This window comes from Erythrolamprus reginae, chromosome 11, assembly GCF_031021105.1.
Source record: "Erythrolamprus reginae isolate rEryReg1 chromosome 11, rEryReg1.hap1, whole genome shotgun sequence".
In the NCBI taxonomy this organism is placed as follows: Eukaryota; Metazoa; Chordata; class Lepidosauria; order Squamata; family Dipsadidae; genus Erythrolamprus; species Erythrolamprus reginae.
Window position 1 is genome coordinate 3,715,613 of NC_091960.1, and position 18,774 is coordinate 3,734,386.

At 44.9% G+C, this 18,774-nt stretch overlaps 1 protein-coding gene across 2 annotated transcripts in view; it reads right to left on the reverse strand.

Annotated features, from left to right (window-relative positions):
- Nucleotides 1-5,570: 5,570 nt before the first annotated feature.
- Nucleotides 5,571-18,774, reverse strand: part of AXL (AXL receptor tyrosine kinase) — a 66,543-nt gene continuing 53,339 nt past the window's right edge. For both annotated transcript variants that reach the window (XM_070764895.1, XM_070764894.1), the window contains exons 14-20: nucleotides 17,260-17,337; nucleotides 16,318-16,410; nucleotides 13,909-14,030; nucleotides 13,049-13,158; nucleotides 11,756-11,915; nucleotides 11,152-11,288; nucleotides 5,571-10,781 (exon numbers count right to left, since the gene is read on the reverse strand). In XM_070764895.1, the coding sequence (XP_070620996.1) occupies nucleotides 10,418-10,781; nucleotides 11,152-11,288; nucleotides 11,756-11,915; nucleotides 13,049-13,158; nucleotides 13,909-14,030; nucleotides 16,318-16,410; nucleotides 17,260-17,337 (1,064 nt within the window). In that variant the 3' untranslated portion in view covers nucleotides 5,571-10,417. The remainder of the gene's footprint in view (nucleotides 10,782-11,151; nucleotides 11,289-11,755; nucleotides 11,916-13,048; nucleotides 13,159-13,908; nucleotides 14,031-16,317; nucleotides 16,411-17,259; nucleotides 17,338-18,774) is intronic.

The following is an 18,774-nucleotide window of genomic DNA, read 5'->3' on the forward strand; positions in this document are numbered from 1 at the left end:
TAAAGGGCGTCCCCATTGGCTGAGAAGGGCTCGTTTCCTTCCCCGCCTTCAGTTTCTCTGAAACTGGACAGGGAAAGGAGAGGGGGGGGGGAAACAACTGACTGACGAACGAGGGGGCGGGGCTTATGTTCCCGAAGGCGAATTCCCGAGGCCTCTCCTGTCCTAACTTCTCATTGGCTGAAAGGCGGACTTGTTTGTACTGTTATGTGGAGGCATTTCCTCCCCCCTCGTTTCTATTGGTTGAGCCTCCCTCCCTGGGGATGATGGAAGTTGTAGTTCAACACATCCGGAAAAACAACGAATTAGGAAAATGTGACTCAAGGCCAAAGCGAGAAATCGTTCTCCCCCACTCCATACATATTTATATTATATCCTCTCTAAAGATGTTGGAAGAAATGTCCACCTGGGTTCAGTCCCAGCTGGGGAGAAAGACACTGGAAACAGGGAGACTGGTTGGAAAGATGGTTTAATGGTGGACAGGACCACATGGTTTGAAGTCCTGGGCAAAAACGACATGGGTGTATGGGTGTGAGAGCGAGCGAGATTTATACTTTTATAAACCGGTTTTATACCCGGATTGGTTGTCAGACTTCCATGGGGCTATGCAGGGGTAACTTTGTAGATTGCCCATTTTATTTTTATTTTATTTTTATTTATTTATTTATCTATCTACCTATCATCCAGCTAGCTAGCTAGCTATTTATTGGATTTGTATGCCGCCCCTCTCCGGAGACTTGGAGCGGCTAACAGCAACAATAAAACAGTGTACAATAGTAATCTAATATTAAAAACGATTAAAAACCCATTAATATAAAAACCAAACATACATACATACATACCATGCATAGAATTGTAAAGGCCTAGGGGGAAAGAGGATCTCAATTCCCCCATGCGTAACGGCAGAGGTGGGTTTTAAGTAGCTTACGAAAGGCAAGGAGGTTGGCGGCAATTCTAATCTCTGGGGGGAGTTGGTTCCAGAGGGCCGGAGCCGCCACAGAGAAGGCTCTTCCCCTGGGTCCCGCCAAGCAACATTGTTTAGTTGATGAGACCCAAAGAAGATCCACTCTGTGGGACCTAACTGGTCGCTGGGATTCGTGCAGCAGAAGGCGGTCCCTGAGATGATGATGATGATGATGATGATGATGATAATAATAATAATACAGTAATATTATTATTATTATTACTGTATTATTATTATTATTAACAGTAATACACAGGAAATGAGATTTATACAATATGATATAACAATATAATACAATATAATAATATAATAAGCACAACAAAAATGTTCTTTCTGTGCCAACTCAGGAAGCTCAAACTGCTGATACAGAGGAATCCTTGAGTCTGTTATCTGCACCTCTACAACTGTCTGGTTTGGTTCTGCAACCCAACAGGACCGACACAGACTTCAGAGAAGAATCAGAACTGCAGATAAAACAATTGCTGTCAACCTGCCTTCCATTGAGGACCTGCATACCGCACGAGTCAAAAAGAGGGCAGTGAAAATATTGACTGACCCCTCGCATCCTGGACATAAACTGTTTCAACTCCTACTCTCAAAACGTCGCTACAGAGCACTGCACATCAAGACTACTAGACACAAGAACAGTTTTTTCCCAAAGGCCATCACTCTACTAAACAAATACGGTAATTCTCTCAACACTCTCAAATTATTTACTAAATCTGCGTTACTAAAACTACTCGTTTTTTCTCATCATTCCTATCATCCATCTCCTCCCACATGACTGTATGACTGTAACCTGTTGCTAGTATCCTTACAATTTTTATTAATATTGTTTCCTCATTGCTTATTGGACCCCTATGACAATCATTAAGTGTTGTACCTCATGATTCTTGACAAATGTATCTTTTTTTTAATGTACACTGAGAGCATCTGCACCAAAGCCAAATTCCTTGTGTGTCCAAGTACATTTGGCCAATAAATAATTCTATTCTATTCTAATATTATATAAGGGACCTAAGACCCTTATTATTATTTTATTCACAAAAAACAGTAATGCACAGCAAACAAGATTGATATGCTGGATTTTGTATGCCACATCCCCAAATCAACACAGACTGTGGGAACTTTTGTATCTAATTTGGCAACCAAGGACCCAGAGTATGTGGGAAGAATGGAGAGGCACACACTGCAAGATGCTTGAGGTCCATAGTCTCTGTTGATTTGGGAGCCTTGTCATCTGCTGTCCAAGGTCAACGCAGCCATCTACTGGGAGATTTTGGAGCACTGCCTGCTTCCATCTGCATAGGAGCTTTATGGGGATGGTGACTTCAATTTTCCAGCAGGACTTGGCCCCTGCCCACACTGCCCAAAGCACCAAAACCTGCTTCAATGACTGTGGGATTGCTATCCTTGATTGGCCATAAACATACCTTAAAATACATTACATGAAATGTATACTACACAGAAGGTTATGTAAAGTTTTCTATCATATATAATCTGCATTTTTCTTTAATGGAGATTGATGAATTATGCAACTGTAAAAGCAACATTGCCTGCAAATCAAGTGGAAACTAACCAAAATTAAATACCTAGTAGAGTTTATTATCCCTACTGAACAAAATGGAATTTGAATATAGAGACACTTTGGCTAGACGGGGCTCAGAATCAGACATTGAACTAAACCATGATGTCATAATAAACCAAAGTTTGCTAACTGATGTACAGTACTTAGCACAAGACATGATGATGATGAAGGAGGAGGAGCTGGAGGAAGGAGGAGCAGGAGGAGAAAAGAAGAAGAAGAAGAAGAAGAAGAAGAAGAAGAAGAAGAAGAAGAAGAAGAAGAAGAAGAAGAAGAAAGAAGAAGAAGAAACATCATCTTAACACACACACTATTTTGGAAATTTGGGGGAGTGTAGTTCCATTGCATCTGGTGGTGTAAATTTGCAAAGACTGAATCTGAGACCATTGTATCTCAACCTTAAAAGCTGTGAACTTCAACTCAAACAACATCTGGCTGGGGTATTCTGGGAGTTGAAGTCCACACCGCTTAAAATCGCTAAGGTTGAGAAACACTGAATTTAGTGCTGAGGTTGAACCACCAGAGGGTAGCATCATAACGGCCAAACCAGCGACAAGATATTTCCAATCTGATTTTTCTCCTTCAGGCTATAACCCTTTTTCAGGATAATTGGAGCTCTCCACAGCTCCTTATTTTGAGATCAGGATTCAAAGATCCAGCTTCTTTAAGTACCAGTATATTGTAATTCTGGGGAAATTGGAAAGAAGCTACCAGCTGTAAGTTGGATAGACTTTATCATAGGGGCAGTGATTGAACCCTGAGACCCTAAGAGACCAGGTTGAGAACAAATCTTCTTGCAGAAAACCTACCTGTGTCAGGGGTCTCCAACTTTGGCAATCTTAAAAGACTTGTGGACTTCCAACTCCCAGAATTCCTGCTTGCTGAGGAATTCTGGGAATTGAAATCTACAAGTCCAAAGGCTGTCAAATTTGGAAACTCCTAATAACAATTATTATTATTATTATTATTATTATTATTATTATTATTATTATTATTAATTGGATTTGTATGCTGCCCCTCTCCGTAGACTCGGGGCGGCTAACAACAATAATAAACACAACATGTACAATCCAATAATAAAAAACAACTAAAACCCCTATTATAAAACCAAACATACACACAAACATACCATGCATAACTTGTAATGGCCTAGGGAGAAGAGCTATCTCAACTCCCCCATGCCTGGTGGTATAAATGAGTCTTGAGTAGTTTACGAAAGACAGGAAGGGTGGGGGCAGTTCTAATCTCCGGGGGGAGTTGGTTCCAGAGGGCCGGGGCCGCCACAGGGAAGGCTCTTCCCCTGGGGCCCGCCAAACGACATTGTTTAGTCGACGGGACCCAGAGAAGGCTAATCTGTGTTGTAGGAAGTTAGACCCTGCCGTAAGGTATTCTATTGCGAGCAGAGGAATGGAGGACTCTTGTGAAATACCGTGCTCAAAAAAATAAAGGGAACACTTAAACAATAGAATATAAGTTCAAGTAAATCAAACTTCTGCGAAATAAAACTGTCCATTTAGGAAGCAACACCGATTGACAATCCATTTCACCGGCTGTTGTGCAAATGGAATAATTCAATGAGAATATTTCATTCCTTCAGATCCAGGATGTGTTATTTGAGGGTTCCCTTTATTTATTTTTGAGCAATATATTTCTGGACTCTTTCGATTGTATTAATGTGTCCGGTATGCAATGCAGGTGCCAGACAGGTGGGCTTTCTCTCCTTCTCACTTCCTCTCCTTTTAAATTTTAAGTATTCGACTCATCTTGCTTCCCCACAGTCGGAGAAACAGAAAGTCCTCCTTTAAAGACTCTGCGGCTGATCGGAAAAGAGTTCAACTCCCGATTAAGAGGAATGTGTTTGAGAAGATGGGAGTTTTCCACCCCTCCACCCCCAGTAAATGGACTTCCTTGTTTCTCTGTGACTGGCTTGGCTTGATTCAACAATGGTTCTGGGAAGCAGTCTTGAATGTGCCTATTGATGGTGGTTTTGCCTGGCAAGGGGGAGAGGCAGAAGGGATTATCCCTCCCCTTCCAATACACATTGCATTGGGTTTTGTTTAAAAAGAATAAGCAAGACTTCCTAGCTCAGCTACCAACGGAGAAGTTGGGAGCTTTTGAGGCGAGCCTGTAGCATAGAGGTTAATATCCTGCCTTGGATGCAGCATGCTACAGGTTCAAATCCAAGTAGGGTATGTCTGTCTGATGAGACCACAACAAGGTCGAAATAGATCTATGGCAGGCTCCTTTCCTTTTCACTTATGAGCAAAATATGTATTTAACACAAAAATATGTAACCTTTCCTTGGTACAGAGCTGAAGGGATTGGATACTGTAGCCTAGAGGTTAATTCTCTGCCTTACAAGGCAAAGGTTGCAGATTCAAGTCCCAGTGAGGGTATGGCTAGCTGATGAGGCCAAAATAAGGCCGAAATAGATCTACTCGTCTGCCTTAATTTTCAAATTCAGCAAAAACATGTGACATATATATATATATATGTACGTACACACACACACACATATATATACATATATATCACATGTTTTTGCTGAATTTTTAAAATTATGGGAGACTACGATAGCGCTATTAACTGCCTTGAAATGGCCCTGGGTTGGCCTAGAGGCAAAAAGGAGCTGTGACGTTCCTTCAATAGATCTGCAGGTCAGCGGTTCAAATCTCACTGCCCCCCCCCCCCCCTGGCTCAGCCCTCCATCCTTCCAAGGCGAATAAAATGAGGACCCGGATTGTGGGGGCTATATGCTGGCTCTGTTAAAAAGTGCTATTGCTAATATGTTATAAGCCGCCCTGAGTCTAAGGAGAAGGGCGGCATTTTAAAAAATCGAATAAATAAAATAAATATATATATAAGAGCCGGGGTGGCGCAGTGGTTAGAGTGTATCCGAGGTGGGTAAAATGAGGAGCCAGATTTTTGGGGGTAAATATGCTGATTGTGTAAACTGCTTAGAGAGGGCTGTAAAAGCACTATGAAGCAGTATATAAGTCTAAATGCGATTGCTGTATGTATTGTAAAGAAAGTTTTTATTTATAAGCAAAATACTGTATATCACAGAGCATTCTCTAAAAACACACCTGAGTGGAAAACGCATTTTTTTTTTTTACAAAAGGAATGAGTGGAAAAAACATTTCATATACAGCATATTTTTCTTTAAAAAGTATATACATTTATATTTATTTATATATATATATATATATTAAAAAATCATTAATAGGAATCTAAGGGAAAGTAATTCACCGTGTGCACCTCGGCTTGATAGCCTGTAATCTTAATGTGTAATAGATAAAAGTCCAATAACATGACAGGTGCAAGGAATGTCGAAAGGGAAAGGTGTGTTGCATGTAAAAAACAGGGGCGGGGTTTTGACATGCTGGCTGGGGCATTCTGGGATATGAAGTCCACAGGTCACGGTTTTAAAAAGCCCTGCTGTTTAGATCAGCAGAAACATTCTCCTTTCTCCAATCTGGCCATTCCTTACAGATGCTGAAAGGAACACCAGATTGCATCAATGCACCCTGGCAAGTAGAATGGAAACTGTGATATTTTTTTGCAGCTGGGATGAAGTCCCTGAAAAATAGGAACAAGTTTTCTCAAAAGAAGTTGGCATTGCACAATTCTGTCTCCTTGTCCCAGGAATGAAACTCAACATGCCTGCAAGATTCACTTTGAAAAATGGATCTGCCGAGTAACATAAATTTGGGGAGTGGGATGCCAATTCCCCCACTTTTTTTGCAAACCCTCTTAAGCCCAGGCTGCACCCCTTTTTATTATTTTCCAGACTGGAATGCCTCTAACTAAAATCAGCTGTTTTTTGCAAGAAACCTTAATTCCGTGACTGTATTAACCACTTTTTCCTAAGTTCATACAGGACATTTGGATACTTTTGGTTTCAAGGCTTGGGGGGCTGCAAACCAAGAATCCCCTCCCCAAATACCAAGCAGCCAAACTAAAGTCCAAACTAACTAGATTAACATACTATGGGTCAAATGCTTCTCTTTAAGCAGCATGATCACACACAACACTTATAAATGTTGTGTTTCCACACAACAGGGATAAAAAACACACCCCACCCCAATTGTAAGGCAGGATTTCTCAGCCTTGGTACCTACAAAATGTGTGAACTTCAGCTCCCAGAATCCTTCAGCAGCATGTTAGCAAACGATGCGTGGACTTCAACTCCCAGAATTCCCCAGGCAGTCAATGTTGGCTGGGGAATTCCGGGCGTGGACATTTTGACAGGTCTTTTGAGTTGCCAAGGTTGAGAAACACTGCTTTGTATGATCCAGTTAGCTACATACAAGCTGTCGGGTTAACATTATGGTCATCGGCAATGATTGTGGAGGTTGGGGTGCTTTTTCCCCCCCAGCATAGCAAAATGGTGATGGATGCTGGTGGTTATTATCCATCTTCCTGCAGTTGTTGAAAGGTGGAGACTTTTCCAGGAAAAAACTTGAAATGGGGGGGGGGCTTCCTTCAACGGGGGTGGTGGCATTTCCTAGCCCAATGCAGGTAGATCCATCTCTTGTTTCTGCAAAGGTCTTGCAAAAAAAATGGAAGAGAGAAAAAAAAACCCTTTCCCTCCCACCCTTGTAGCAGAGAAGGATGGAGAGGTTCGGAATCCATTTTTAACCATCCTGAAGCTCTTGTTTGGATAGGCACTGGAGTTTAAAAAAAAAAGAGATTTGGACCACCATTTGTCTGACGCGGTATAGTGCATTGATGGTGAACCATTTGTTCCTTGGGTGTGCGAGTCTGGGAAGGGCGAAAACAGCTTTCCTTGCCCTCTGGAGGCCGGAAACGGCCTGTTTCCCAACTTCTGGTGGGCCCAGTAGGTTTGTGTTTCGCCCTCCCCAGGCTCCAAAGGCTTCCCTGGAGCCGGAGCAGGGTAAAAACGCCCTCCCCCATCCCCCCGGAGGCTCTCTGGAAGCCAAAATTGCCCTCCCAGAGCCTTTGTGTGAGCCAAAAATCAGCTGGCCGGCACACACAAGCACATTGGAGCTGAGCTAGGGCAACGGCTCGCGCGCCAGCAGATATAGCTCTGCGTGCCAACTCTGGCACCCGTGCCATAGGTTCACCATCACTGTTATAGTGTTTCCTGCCTAAGCAGGGGTCTGCTGGACTAGATGACCTCCAAGGTCCATTTCAACTATGTTATGGGTCTTTTTTAGTCTTTGCACAATCCTGGGTCTCCCCAGCTTTTGCACTGTTCAGGTATGGCTGAAATAAAATGATGGGGTGTCTTCTGAAGACTGAAGAATCCCATAAACTATGGAGGAAACCCTTGAAATGGTCACGGGAGTAGAACATCCTGCATGTTCCTCTTGGGATTCAGTTCAGGAGTCCGATGAGAGGGGCCCAGAAATATTTCTCGAGAAGCACATGGGATCAACAAAAGTCCATGTGAGATTTTTTTTTTAAAAAAAAACACATCACTCTGCTCCATACAGTCTGAAGTTTAGCGAGTTCGTCTCGTTCATTTGTCCTCGGCGTCAAAGTCAAGAAGGACGAACGGAGAAAACGTGGCAGTGAAACAGCTGGAAATAAAACTAGGAAAGAGGGAGTAAGCGACAGAGCACAGGTAGTCTTTGATTTACAACAATTTGCTCAGCCGCCGTTCGAAGTTGCAACGGGACTCAAAAAATGTGATTTTATAACTGGTTTTCACACATGTAACAGTGGCAGCCCCGCACGTGATCAAAATTCGGACGCTTGGCAATGGACTATGATGGCCACCGCATCCCTGGAGTCACATGATCTCCCTTTGGTGACCTCGTGGTCAGAGAAGCCAGGCTCGCTTAACGATCGGTTTCCCCGATTTAACGACGGCAGTGGCTCGCTTAAGAATTGCAGGGTCAAATGGAGCGGAATCCACTTAGCGACGGGAATGTCGGAGCTCAGTTGTGGTCGTTAAAGTCGAGGGTTGCCTGTATCCCCATCGGAAAGAACGGAATAAAAAGTACAGGCCTGGGCCTTGATTGCGCTTCACGCAATGTCCTTCATCTGAATTAACTGAATTAACCTTTGGGTAGGATTCACACCGTGTCTTTGAATTGTAAACAAATACAATGGCTCGGAGCCACTAATGCAGATATCCACAAATCCCTACTTTGAGGTTAAAACAATCTAAGTTTAGCAGATTGTGTGACGTCTAAAGCAGGGGTCTTCAACCATGGCTGCTTTAAGACTTGTGGACTTCAACTCCCAGAATTCTTTGCTGGCTGAGGAATTCTGGGAGTTGAAGTCCACAAATCTTAAAGCTTTTCTGGCTGAGGAATTCTGGGAGTTGAAGTCCACAAGTTTTAAAGTGGGCAAGGCTGGAGATCTCTGCTTTAAAGGTCTTTAGCTTACTGGGTTGGGGGAATATCACTCAGGGAGTTAATTTAGCAAGTAAAATTTGCCCCCCCAAATCTTCACAGACTTAGTTTTGTACCCTAATATGAACAGGGTTCACATATCATGCGACACCGTTGAGTATCTTATTTTGATTGCATATACTGTACAAACCCAAGGTTTTGTAAACTGTATTTGTGCTTTTGCAAACCATGGTTTATGGAAATAATTTCTCAACCTTGGGGACTTGAAGACAGGTGGACTTCAACTCCCAGAATTCCCTAGCCAGCTGTACTTTCTCCCCTCCGGGGAATTCTGGGAGTTGAAGTCTACCCACCGAAAAGTTGGCAAGGACGAGAAACATAGTATAGAGTGGCATCGGAACCAATTAGCCATCCGATAAGAGTGATAAGGTTAAGAGAAGATTTTGCAGTATCCTTCCCCCAGGATTGGGGAAGGAATGGGGGTTTTGCAGTATCCTTCCCCCTGGAGTGAGGAGGGGATGGAGATTTTGCAATCTCCTTCCCCCTGGAGTGAGGAGGGAATGGGGATTTTGCAATCTCCTTCCCCCACGAGTGGGGAAGGAATGGGGATTTTGCAGTATCCTTCCCCCTGGAGTGAGGAGGGGATGGAGATTTTGCAATCTCCTTCCCCCAGGAGTGAGGAGGGAATGGGGATTTTGCAATCTCCTTCCCCCACGAGTGGGGAAGGAATGGGGATTTTGCAGTATCCTTCCCCCTGGAGTGAGGAGGGGATGGGGATTTTGCAATCTCCTTCCCCCAGGAGTGGGGAAGGAATGGGGATTTTGCAGTATCCTTCCCCAGCCATGCCCACCAAACCATGCCCACAGAATCAGTAGGGAAACATTTTGAATTTCACCCCCCGAGGGGAACCAAGCCCATTTTGGGAAGGCCATGGCTTATGGCTGAAATGACTTCTGGGAAATTTTAACTTCTTGTTATTTTGTTCAGCCTGTTCCAATGGAGCAAATAGCCGCTTGGAGCAATTTCTACCATCAGGCTGCTGGCGTAATAGCAAAAAAAGGGGCTGAAAATTGTGACTGTGACCCTTGGCAGTGGGAGAAAGGCAGGCCAAGGGGAAATCCAGTGGGTCTTTTCCACGGGAGAGCCGATGGGGGAGAGAGTAACATCTATCCTGCCACGTTAACCCCTCGTCGCTGGCTCCATCTCATCCTGGTCCTTTGCATCGTGTCCGAGCCAGTGGGTTTTCCTTGAGGCGAACAAGAAGGGCCTAGAGAGTGAGAAAGTGGGGTGACAAGACCCCCCGGGGGGGCTGGCCTACTAGAAATCCCTCCGGCCCAGGTAACTGGAAACCAAATACGGAAGGCGTCAGTTTGGGACCGGGTTTGAAGGATCAGGAGAGAGAGAGAGATTCCTCGGGCGAAAGATGGCTGTGGGTCTCAAGGATTTGTCTTTGGAAGCCCCCCTCCCAGGGGACGGAGAAGTGGGGGGGGCCTTGCAACATCTAATGTAAACACCCAGTGCAGGGGTCTGCCAATCTTCCCTTTTTTAGGCCCCTTCCTCGGTGGCGGCGCAGCTGAGGGTCTCGGTTAAGAGCCGGCTGTTCTCGAGGGGAGTGGGACACATGACGTAGCGGCCCATGGCCTGCGGAGGGTGGACCTCGGCGTTTGTCACCACGGCTTTCAGATGCGGGCTCTCCTTGGCCAGGGCTTCCTCGGGGCCCAAGCCCCCCACGGCGCCCAATTCCGCCTCGGCGGGGCCCACTCCGTCGTCCATGTTGACGTAGAGGATCTCCTCGGGGTCTTTGGGTGGCGGGAGCGACTTGAGGGTCTTCTCCAGCTCCTGGGAGAGGGTTTCGAACGTGGGGCGGTCGCGGGGGTTCAGCACCCAGCAGCTCATCATCAGCTCGTACCTGGGGGGGGGGGACGGGGCAGAGGGGGAGAGTAATGAGAAGACGGAGATGTTATTTCTGGAGGAAAGAGATTCCCTCTGGGGATCGGCAGCCGGGGGTAACCGACCTGGGCAGCTTTAAAACTTGTGGACTTCCAACGCCCAGAATTCCCCAGTCATAGTGCTAGAAGGAAGTGGGGTTTATAAAGAGAATGCTAACACTCCATTGTGACACTGATGATGTTAGCTAGTTGGGTTGTGAAACATCTTCATGAAAACAACCAGGTTCAGAGAGCACCAAGGATGCACAGTATTCCTCCTCCTCCTCCTCCCTTCTAGCATTGCTGATCTTTTACTGACAACACACAGGAAACTGAGGCAGAGATACTTACAGGCTATCCAGGCAGTCAATTGGCTGCTTGAGTCGGTTGCCTTGACGTAGGTAGTCGTAAATCTCGCTGTTTTCCACCCCGGGATAAGGCGTCTGGCCTCGTGTGGCGATTTCCCACATGGTGACTCCAAAGGACCACTGCGGGGTAGAGATTAGAACATAGGCCTTTAAACTTGGCGACTTTAAGACGTGTGGACTTCAACTCCCAGAATTCTCCAGCCAGCATAGGTGGAGACTTGTAGACTTCAACTCCCAGAATTCAACTTTCACAACTTTAAGACTTGTGGACTTCAACTCTCAGAATTCAACTCTCACAACTTCAAGACTTGTGGACTTCAACTCCCAGAATTCAACTCTCACAACTTTAAGACTTGTGGACTTCAACTCTCAGAATTCTGAGAGTTGAAGTCCACAAGTCTTAAAGTTGCCAAACCTGGGGACCCATGGATAAGAAGAAAGAAGATAGGGGAGGCAGAAGACATCTGTAATCCAGATGGAGTCCAGATGCCCCCAGTGGAAAAATTGCAAGCTGGTTTCCAGCCAAAATGAAAAACCAGCTTGATTTATTGTCCTGGGAAGTGAGAAGGGGAGAAACGGAGACTCACCACATCGCTCTTGGTGGTATAAACCCGATCGGCCAGACTCTCGATGGCAATCCACTTCACCGGCATCTTGGAGATACGACCTTGGCGGTAATAATCGCCGTTATAGATCTTTTTGGAGAGGCCAAAATCAGCCACGCAGGCGGTCATGCTTTCATTCAGCCTGTAGAGGGAACGCAAAAAGCTTGAATAGAATAGAATAGAATAGAATAGTATTTACGTGCATTTTTAAAAAATATATATTTTTATTAAATTTTATTACAACAAAGAAAAAAAAATACTTAAAGAAAACGTGCCCAACACCAATAAACCCCACCACCATTTAGGGGGTTAAATTATTTGCAATAAGTTTCAATTTCTTCCTTAGCTCCGGTTTACATTTCTTTACATACAAAAAGTGATTGGAATTTATTTTTCACATTGTCGTCATCAATTCGACTTAAGATATAATTTTTCACCTTATTCCATCGTGCCATCAGCTTCTCCAATTTATTTTCATCAAAGTTATTTAATCTTATTTCCATAATTTCGAAGTGGATGTGGTCCACCATGTACCAGTGGACCAATTCTGGATTGTCCATTTATTGCTATCTTTCCACCCTAATACCACTACTGCCTGAGCGCTTTCCAAAGCTGCTGTTTTGATTTCTTTAAATTCTCGTAATTCCCCATATTTAACTAGTGTTGCTAATTCTTTTGTGATTGTCCAATTAATGTTTAGCATATTGTTAATTTCATTCTGTACTTCCTTCCAAAATTTTTGAACTTCAACGCATTCCCAGAGCATATGCATAAAAACTCCTTTTATTTGGCAACCATGCCAGCAATTTCCTTTCCCTTTCCTCTGGAAGTGTGCTAGTTGAATAGAATAGAGTAGAGTAGAGTAGAGTAGAGTAGAGTAGAGTAGAGTAGAGTAGAGTAGAGTAGAGTAGAGTAGAGTAGAGTAGAGTAGAGTAGAGTAGAATAGTATTTACGTGATTGACTTTGGTTTCCTAGTCTAGTCACTACGAAAGGCTGACCGAGAGCAACATCACTGCTGAATGTTCAATCAGAGATCGGAAACTTCTGTATATTCTCCAGGAAATGACATCATTGTGCACCCCCAAACCAAGAAGCTCCTGGACTTCAACTCCCAGAATTCTCAGCACAGACTGGGAAAGTTTTGAGAACTCTCCAAATTTGGATGGTGCTGAAATGCAGAAGGCTGAACCGGATCCTGACGCGGCTTCATTGCCGACCTCTGCTTCCAACCCCCCCCCCCCTTTTAGGGTTCTCCACCCGTACACACACACTCACATGCAGTTGCGGGCCGCGAGGTCCCGATGAATGAAGTTCTTGCTGCTGAGGTACTCCATGCCACTTGCAATGTCCACCATGAACTTGACTAAAGTCTGCGTGGGCAGGTACTGTGAAGGAAGAAGAACACAATCAGAGGAGGGTCTATCTATGGCGATTCTGTCCTCCAAGTCATCGTTGTCCCAAAAATGCTGCATAAGCCACGCCCACAGTGTGGTAGTCCTTCACTGCCTTTAAGCCACACACACCAGTCACATGATCATCAAGCCACTCCCACCTGGTCCATGGCCGGCAAGCCACACCCACAAAATAAGCCATGCCCACAGTGTGGTAGTCCTTCACTGCCTTTAAGCCACACACCCCAGTCACATGATCATCAAGCCACTCCCACCTGGTCACATGGCCGGCAAGCCACACCCAAAAAATAAACTACGCCCACAGCGTGGTAGTTAAAAAAAGTGTAGCCTTTCACTGGTCTCAGCGTCTTTTTTATAGTGCGATGGCCAAAACTGGGTGCAATATTCTAGGTGTGGCCTTACTAAGGTATTAGTAAGGTATTAGTAAGGTATTAGCACCTCCCTTGAGTTTGAGTGTATCCCCCTGTTAATGCACCTTAGGATTGCATTGACTTTTTTGGATGCTGCTGCACACTGCTGGTTTCTAATTTAAATGGTTGTCCACCCAAGACCAGAGGTCTTCAAACTTGGCAACTTTAAGGCTTGTGGACTTCACGTCCCAGAATTCTCCAGCCAGCTTGAAGTCCACAAGCCTTAAAGTTGTCAAGTTTGGGGACCCCTGAGTCTAAGACAGTCCACTGCTTTAGGGCTAAGAATCAACGACCCCACAGGATTGCTACCTACCACAGGACTCTCCCCAAGCCGGGAGTAAAGCAGGAAGCTGTGTAGATCTCCATGTTTCATGAATGGCAGGATGACCACCGGAGAGGGATAGCCTTCGCTTTCTGTGTTCTGCAGACAGACGCCTTCCGGAAAGAGAGAGAGAAAGGACATTTGTGAATTCTCTAAAGCGGAAGAAGGCCTGGGATCCTTGGCTATTTTCTTGCAAACGATTCATCACCCGAACTGGGCAACATCACTGAACACTGATGATGTTCTTACAACACGAGGAACTGTATTAAGTGGTCACAGCATTCGAAAGGTTGAGAACCACTATACTGCCAGACCCATCCTTGATTATTGCTCATCTGTCTGGAACCCACACCACATATCAGACATCAACACCCTTGAAAATGTCCAAAGATATTTCACCAGAAGAGCCCTTCACTCCTCCACTCGAAACAGAAGACCCTACGAAAATAGACTAACAATCCTGGGCCTAGAAAGCTTAGAACTACGGCGCCTAAAACACGATTTGAGTATTGCCCACAAGATCATATGCTGCAACGTCCTACCGGTCAATGACTACTTCAGCTTCAACCGCAACAACGCAAGAGCACGCAACAGATTCAAACTTAATACGAACCGCGCCAAACGTGACTGTAAAAAATATGATTTCAACAATCGAGTTATCGAAGCTTGGAACTCATTGCCGGACTCAATTGTGTCAACCCCTAACCCCCAACACTTCTTCCGTAGACTCTCCACGATTGACCTCTCCAGGTTCCTAAGAGGCCAGTAAGGGGCGTACATAAGTGCACTGATGTTCCTTTCGTCCCCTGTCCAATTGTCTCTTCTTTCTTTCACCTATCTTATATATTCTCTTCCTTTCATATATCCTCTCCTCTAAGTTCACTTTCACCCTCTTTTATGTTATCACATGTATATGTTTCTTCCTATGTATCTGTGTATTGGACAAATGAATAAATAAATAAATAAATGCTAGACATACCCAATCCCTGCCTGTTTTAGCCTCTAGTCCCCTGGTCCCCTTGGTGGCTCTTCTCTGCAAACCTTCCTAGAGTCTCGACATCTTTTTTTAATATCGTGGTGGTGACCAAAGCTGGATGTGAGCATGATCCTACTAAACCCTGATGTTGTTCTAACCCTGTTCCTCTTTTAACAGGAACCAGAAGGCAGGGGGGGGGGGGAAAGGGGACGAGGAGAAGGAGGAGGGGGGAGGCAGGACTAAGCGAGAAGTTCCCAAACCCCCAAACAAGTCTGAGTTGCATTAGCTGGGCTTCCGCCCACCCGTCTGTCAGCCTCGTCCCAGTCAGGATTCCCGAGAGTCTTGCCAACATCTGGTTTCCCAAGTAATGTTCTCTGTTCCCTCTCGCTCACAGCTTCATCCCACCCCCCCACCTCACCCCCCCAGGGGACAATCTGTCCTTTCTGCTTTCCCCAGGCCCGTCTGTCCCTCCCTCCCTTCCTCCAATCTCCAAAACCCAAGCACCATTTCCTTTCTTCTCCATCATTTTTCCCACCAGGCTCCAGCTAATTTTATTTTATTTTGGGGCCCAGGTGCGCTTTGCAGGTCTCTCCAGCCTAGGTTTCTCTCCCCACCCCAGCCCCCCACCCAGTAATGGGCTGTTGCCCCCACAGGGGGGGTACTAAGTTTATGCAGGGTCCTTCTTGCAAAATTCTGCAAAATTTTAGGTCCATATCCTAAAAGTTTGCACACCTCAATTTTATTCCATAAGGCAGTGTTTCCCAACCTTGGCAACTTGAAGATATTTGGACTTCAACTCCCAGAATTCCCCAGCCAGCGAATGCTATGCTCTATGATTTGTCTTGTTGGCCACTCTCTATGGTTGGCCTTCTTGGCTATTTTCTATGTGGCCACTCTCTATGATTGGTCTTGTTGGCCACTCTTTATGGTTGTCCTTCTTGGCTATTCTCTATGAATTGTCTTGTTGGCCACTCTTTATCATTGGCCTTCTTGACCACTCTCTATGGCTGGCCTTCTTAGCTATTCTCTATGATTGGTCTTGTTGGCCACTCTTTATGGTTGTCCTTCTTGGCTATTCTCTATGAATTGTCTTGTTGGCCACTCTTTATCATTGGCCTTTTTGACCATTCTCTATGGCTGATCTTCTTAACTATTCTCTATGATTGGTCTTGTTGGCCACTCTCTATGGTTGGCCTTCCTGGCTATTCTCTATGATTGGTCTTGTTGGCCACTCTTTATCATTGGCCTTTTTGACCACTCTCTATGGCTGACTTTCTTGACCACTCTCTATGGCTGGCCTTCTTGACCACTCTCTATGATTGGCTTTATTGGTACCATAATTTGAGCTAGAAGGAGGAGGCCGTGGATGCTCAATATGTCTCCAAGAAGCCAGGCATACAAGAAGAGACCTCCTCGTCCCTCACCAATCAGTTTCATGACGTTGGGATGGTCAAAGTCCTTCATGCAAACGGCCTCACTGAGGAAGTCCTCCATCTCACTGCGGGTGCATATGGCAACTGCCGAGAGAAGAGAGAAATTAGTGCTTTGGTAGCATTGATCCTTGCTCAAGGATCTCTGATCATGAAGCTTGGCAGACATTAGATAGATAGATAGATAGATAGATAGATAGATAGATAGATAGATAGATAGGTGGGTGGGTGGGTGGGTGGGTGGGTGGGTGGGTGGGTGGGTGGGTGGGTGGGTGGGTGGGTAGGTAGGTAGGTAGGTAGGTGGATAGATAGGTAGGTAGGTAGGTAGATAGGTAGATAGGTAGATAGGTAGATAGGTAGATAGGTATGGGTAGGTAGGTAGAGAGAGAGAGATGATAGATAGATAGATAGATAGATAGGTAGGTAGGTAGGTAGGTAGATAGGTAGATAGATAGGTAGGTAGGTAGATAGGTAGATAGGTTGATACATAGATAGGTAGATACGTAGATAGGTAGATAGGTAGGTGGGTGGGTGGGTGGGTAGGTAGGTAGAGAGAGAGAGATGATAGATAGATAGATAGATAGATAGATAGATAGATAGATAGATAGGTAGATAGGTAGGTAGGTAGGTAGATAGGTAGATAGGTAGATAGGTTGATACATAGATAGGTAGATACGTAGATAGGTAGATAGGTAGGTGGGTGGGTGGGTGGGTAGGTAGGTAGAGAGAGAGAGATGATAGATAGATAGATAGATAGATAGATAGGTAGGTAGGTAGGTAGACAGACAGACAGACAGACAGACAGATAGATAGAGAGAGAGAGAGAGAGGGAGACGGAGACAGACAGACAGACAGACAGACAGATAGGTGTCAGGTGTTAGATGTTAATCCTCCCAGCAAAAAAGAGTATTTTTTAAAAAAATTGTGACTACTTACTCTTCATCGTCTTGACCGCAACTTTAAAGACAGCACTGTCTTGGCTGAGTTGACCCTCCATAACCGAGCCAAATTCTCCTGCCGAGAGAGAAAAAAAGCCAAACAATCTCGTCACTGGGCTTCTCTGAGCCACCTTTTGGGTGGCTGTGTGCAGCTCATATCATCCCCTTCTACAAATGCACTGATTCACTTAACAACAGTGGCAAGAAATGTCATAAAACAGGACAGGCAAAGCTCACTGAACGAACGTTTCAATTTAGCCGTGTATAATTCTGGCCTCAATTGTGGCTATAACTTGAGGACTAGCTGCATTGCAATTGCCCAAATTTGGTGGTCGGTTGCTGTGTTTCGTTTGAGCCACAGCAAGCTTTTGGATCCCGTCTTTGATTCTAATTTGATTTTAGGAAGGTTGGGTTTCCTTTAGAAGTTTATTTATTTATTTTTTATTTTATTTGTTAGGTTTCTAAGCCTCCCAATTCCTTGCGGACTCTGTTCTCGGGATTCAGACCCCGGGAAGAATTTCCAAGAAAGTTATGAAATCCAGCCGCGTAAGCTGCCATCCAAAGCTTCTGAGGGAATAAATACACCCACGCACCGTTATATTTGTTGGGTGGGAATGACGAGATGTCTTTTTTGCCCAACCTAGAAATTATCACGAGGCTGTTTTATTGATAGCTCAGATAAGGAAGGAAGACCAGATGCTAACTGCCGTTTCCCTGGAAAAACGACGGAGGTTCACTCCAGGCTTGCAAGTTACACAATCACTTACACTGAGTACTAAATCACTTCTAGGGGGATCAGACAGACAATTTTAACAACAATGGCTTCCTGTTTGGCATTTTTGAAGGCGTGGGATGAATCTAGCCAGGATTGGCTACTCATTTTTATGCAGGGTAATGCAGCTGCGAGAGCTATCATGGGCTTTCTTAAATATGCCCATGTTACTCAAACACTCCGCAGTCTGCACTGGTTGCCGATCGGTTTCCGGTCACAATTCAAAGTGTTGGTTGTGACCTATAAAGCCCTTCATGGCATCGGACCAGAATATCTCCGGGACCGCCTTCTGCCGCACGAATCCCAGCGACCAGTTAGGTCCCACAGAGTTGGCCTTCTCCGGGTCCCGTCAACTAAACAGTGTCGTTTGGCGGGATCCAGGGGAAGAGCCTTCTCTGTGGCGGCCCCGACCCTCTGGAACCAACTCCCCCCAGATATCAGAGTTGCCCCCACCCTCCTTGCCTTTCGTAAGCTCTTAAAAACCCACCTCTGTCGTCAGGCATGGGGGAATTGAAATATTCCCTTCCCCTAGGCTTATAACATTTATGTATGGTATGACTGTATGTATGACTGATCTCTTAAATTGGGGTTTTTAGATTTTTTAATATTAGATTTGTTTATGTCGTCTTTTTATTGTTGTTAGCCGCCCGAGTCTGCGGAGAGGGGCGGCATACAAATCTAATAAATAAAATAAATAAATCTTTCAGCAACCATAATTAAAAACATGTAGTGAAAATTGAG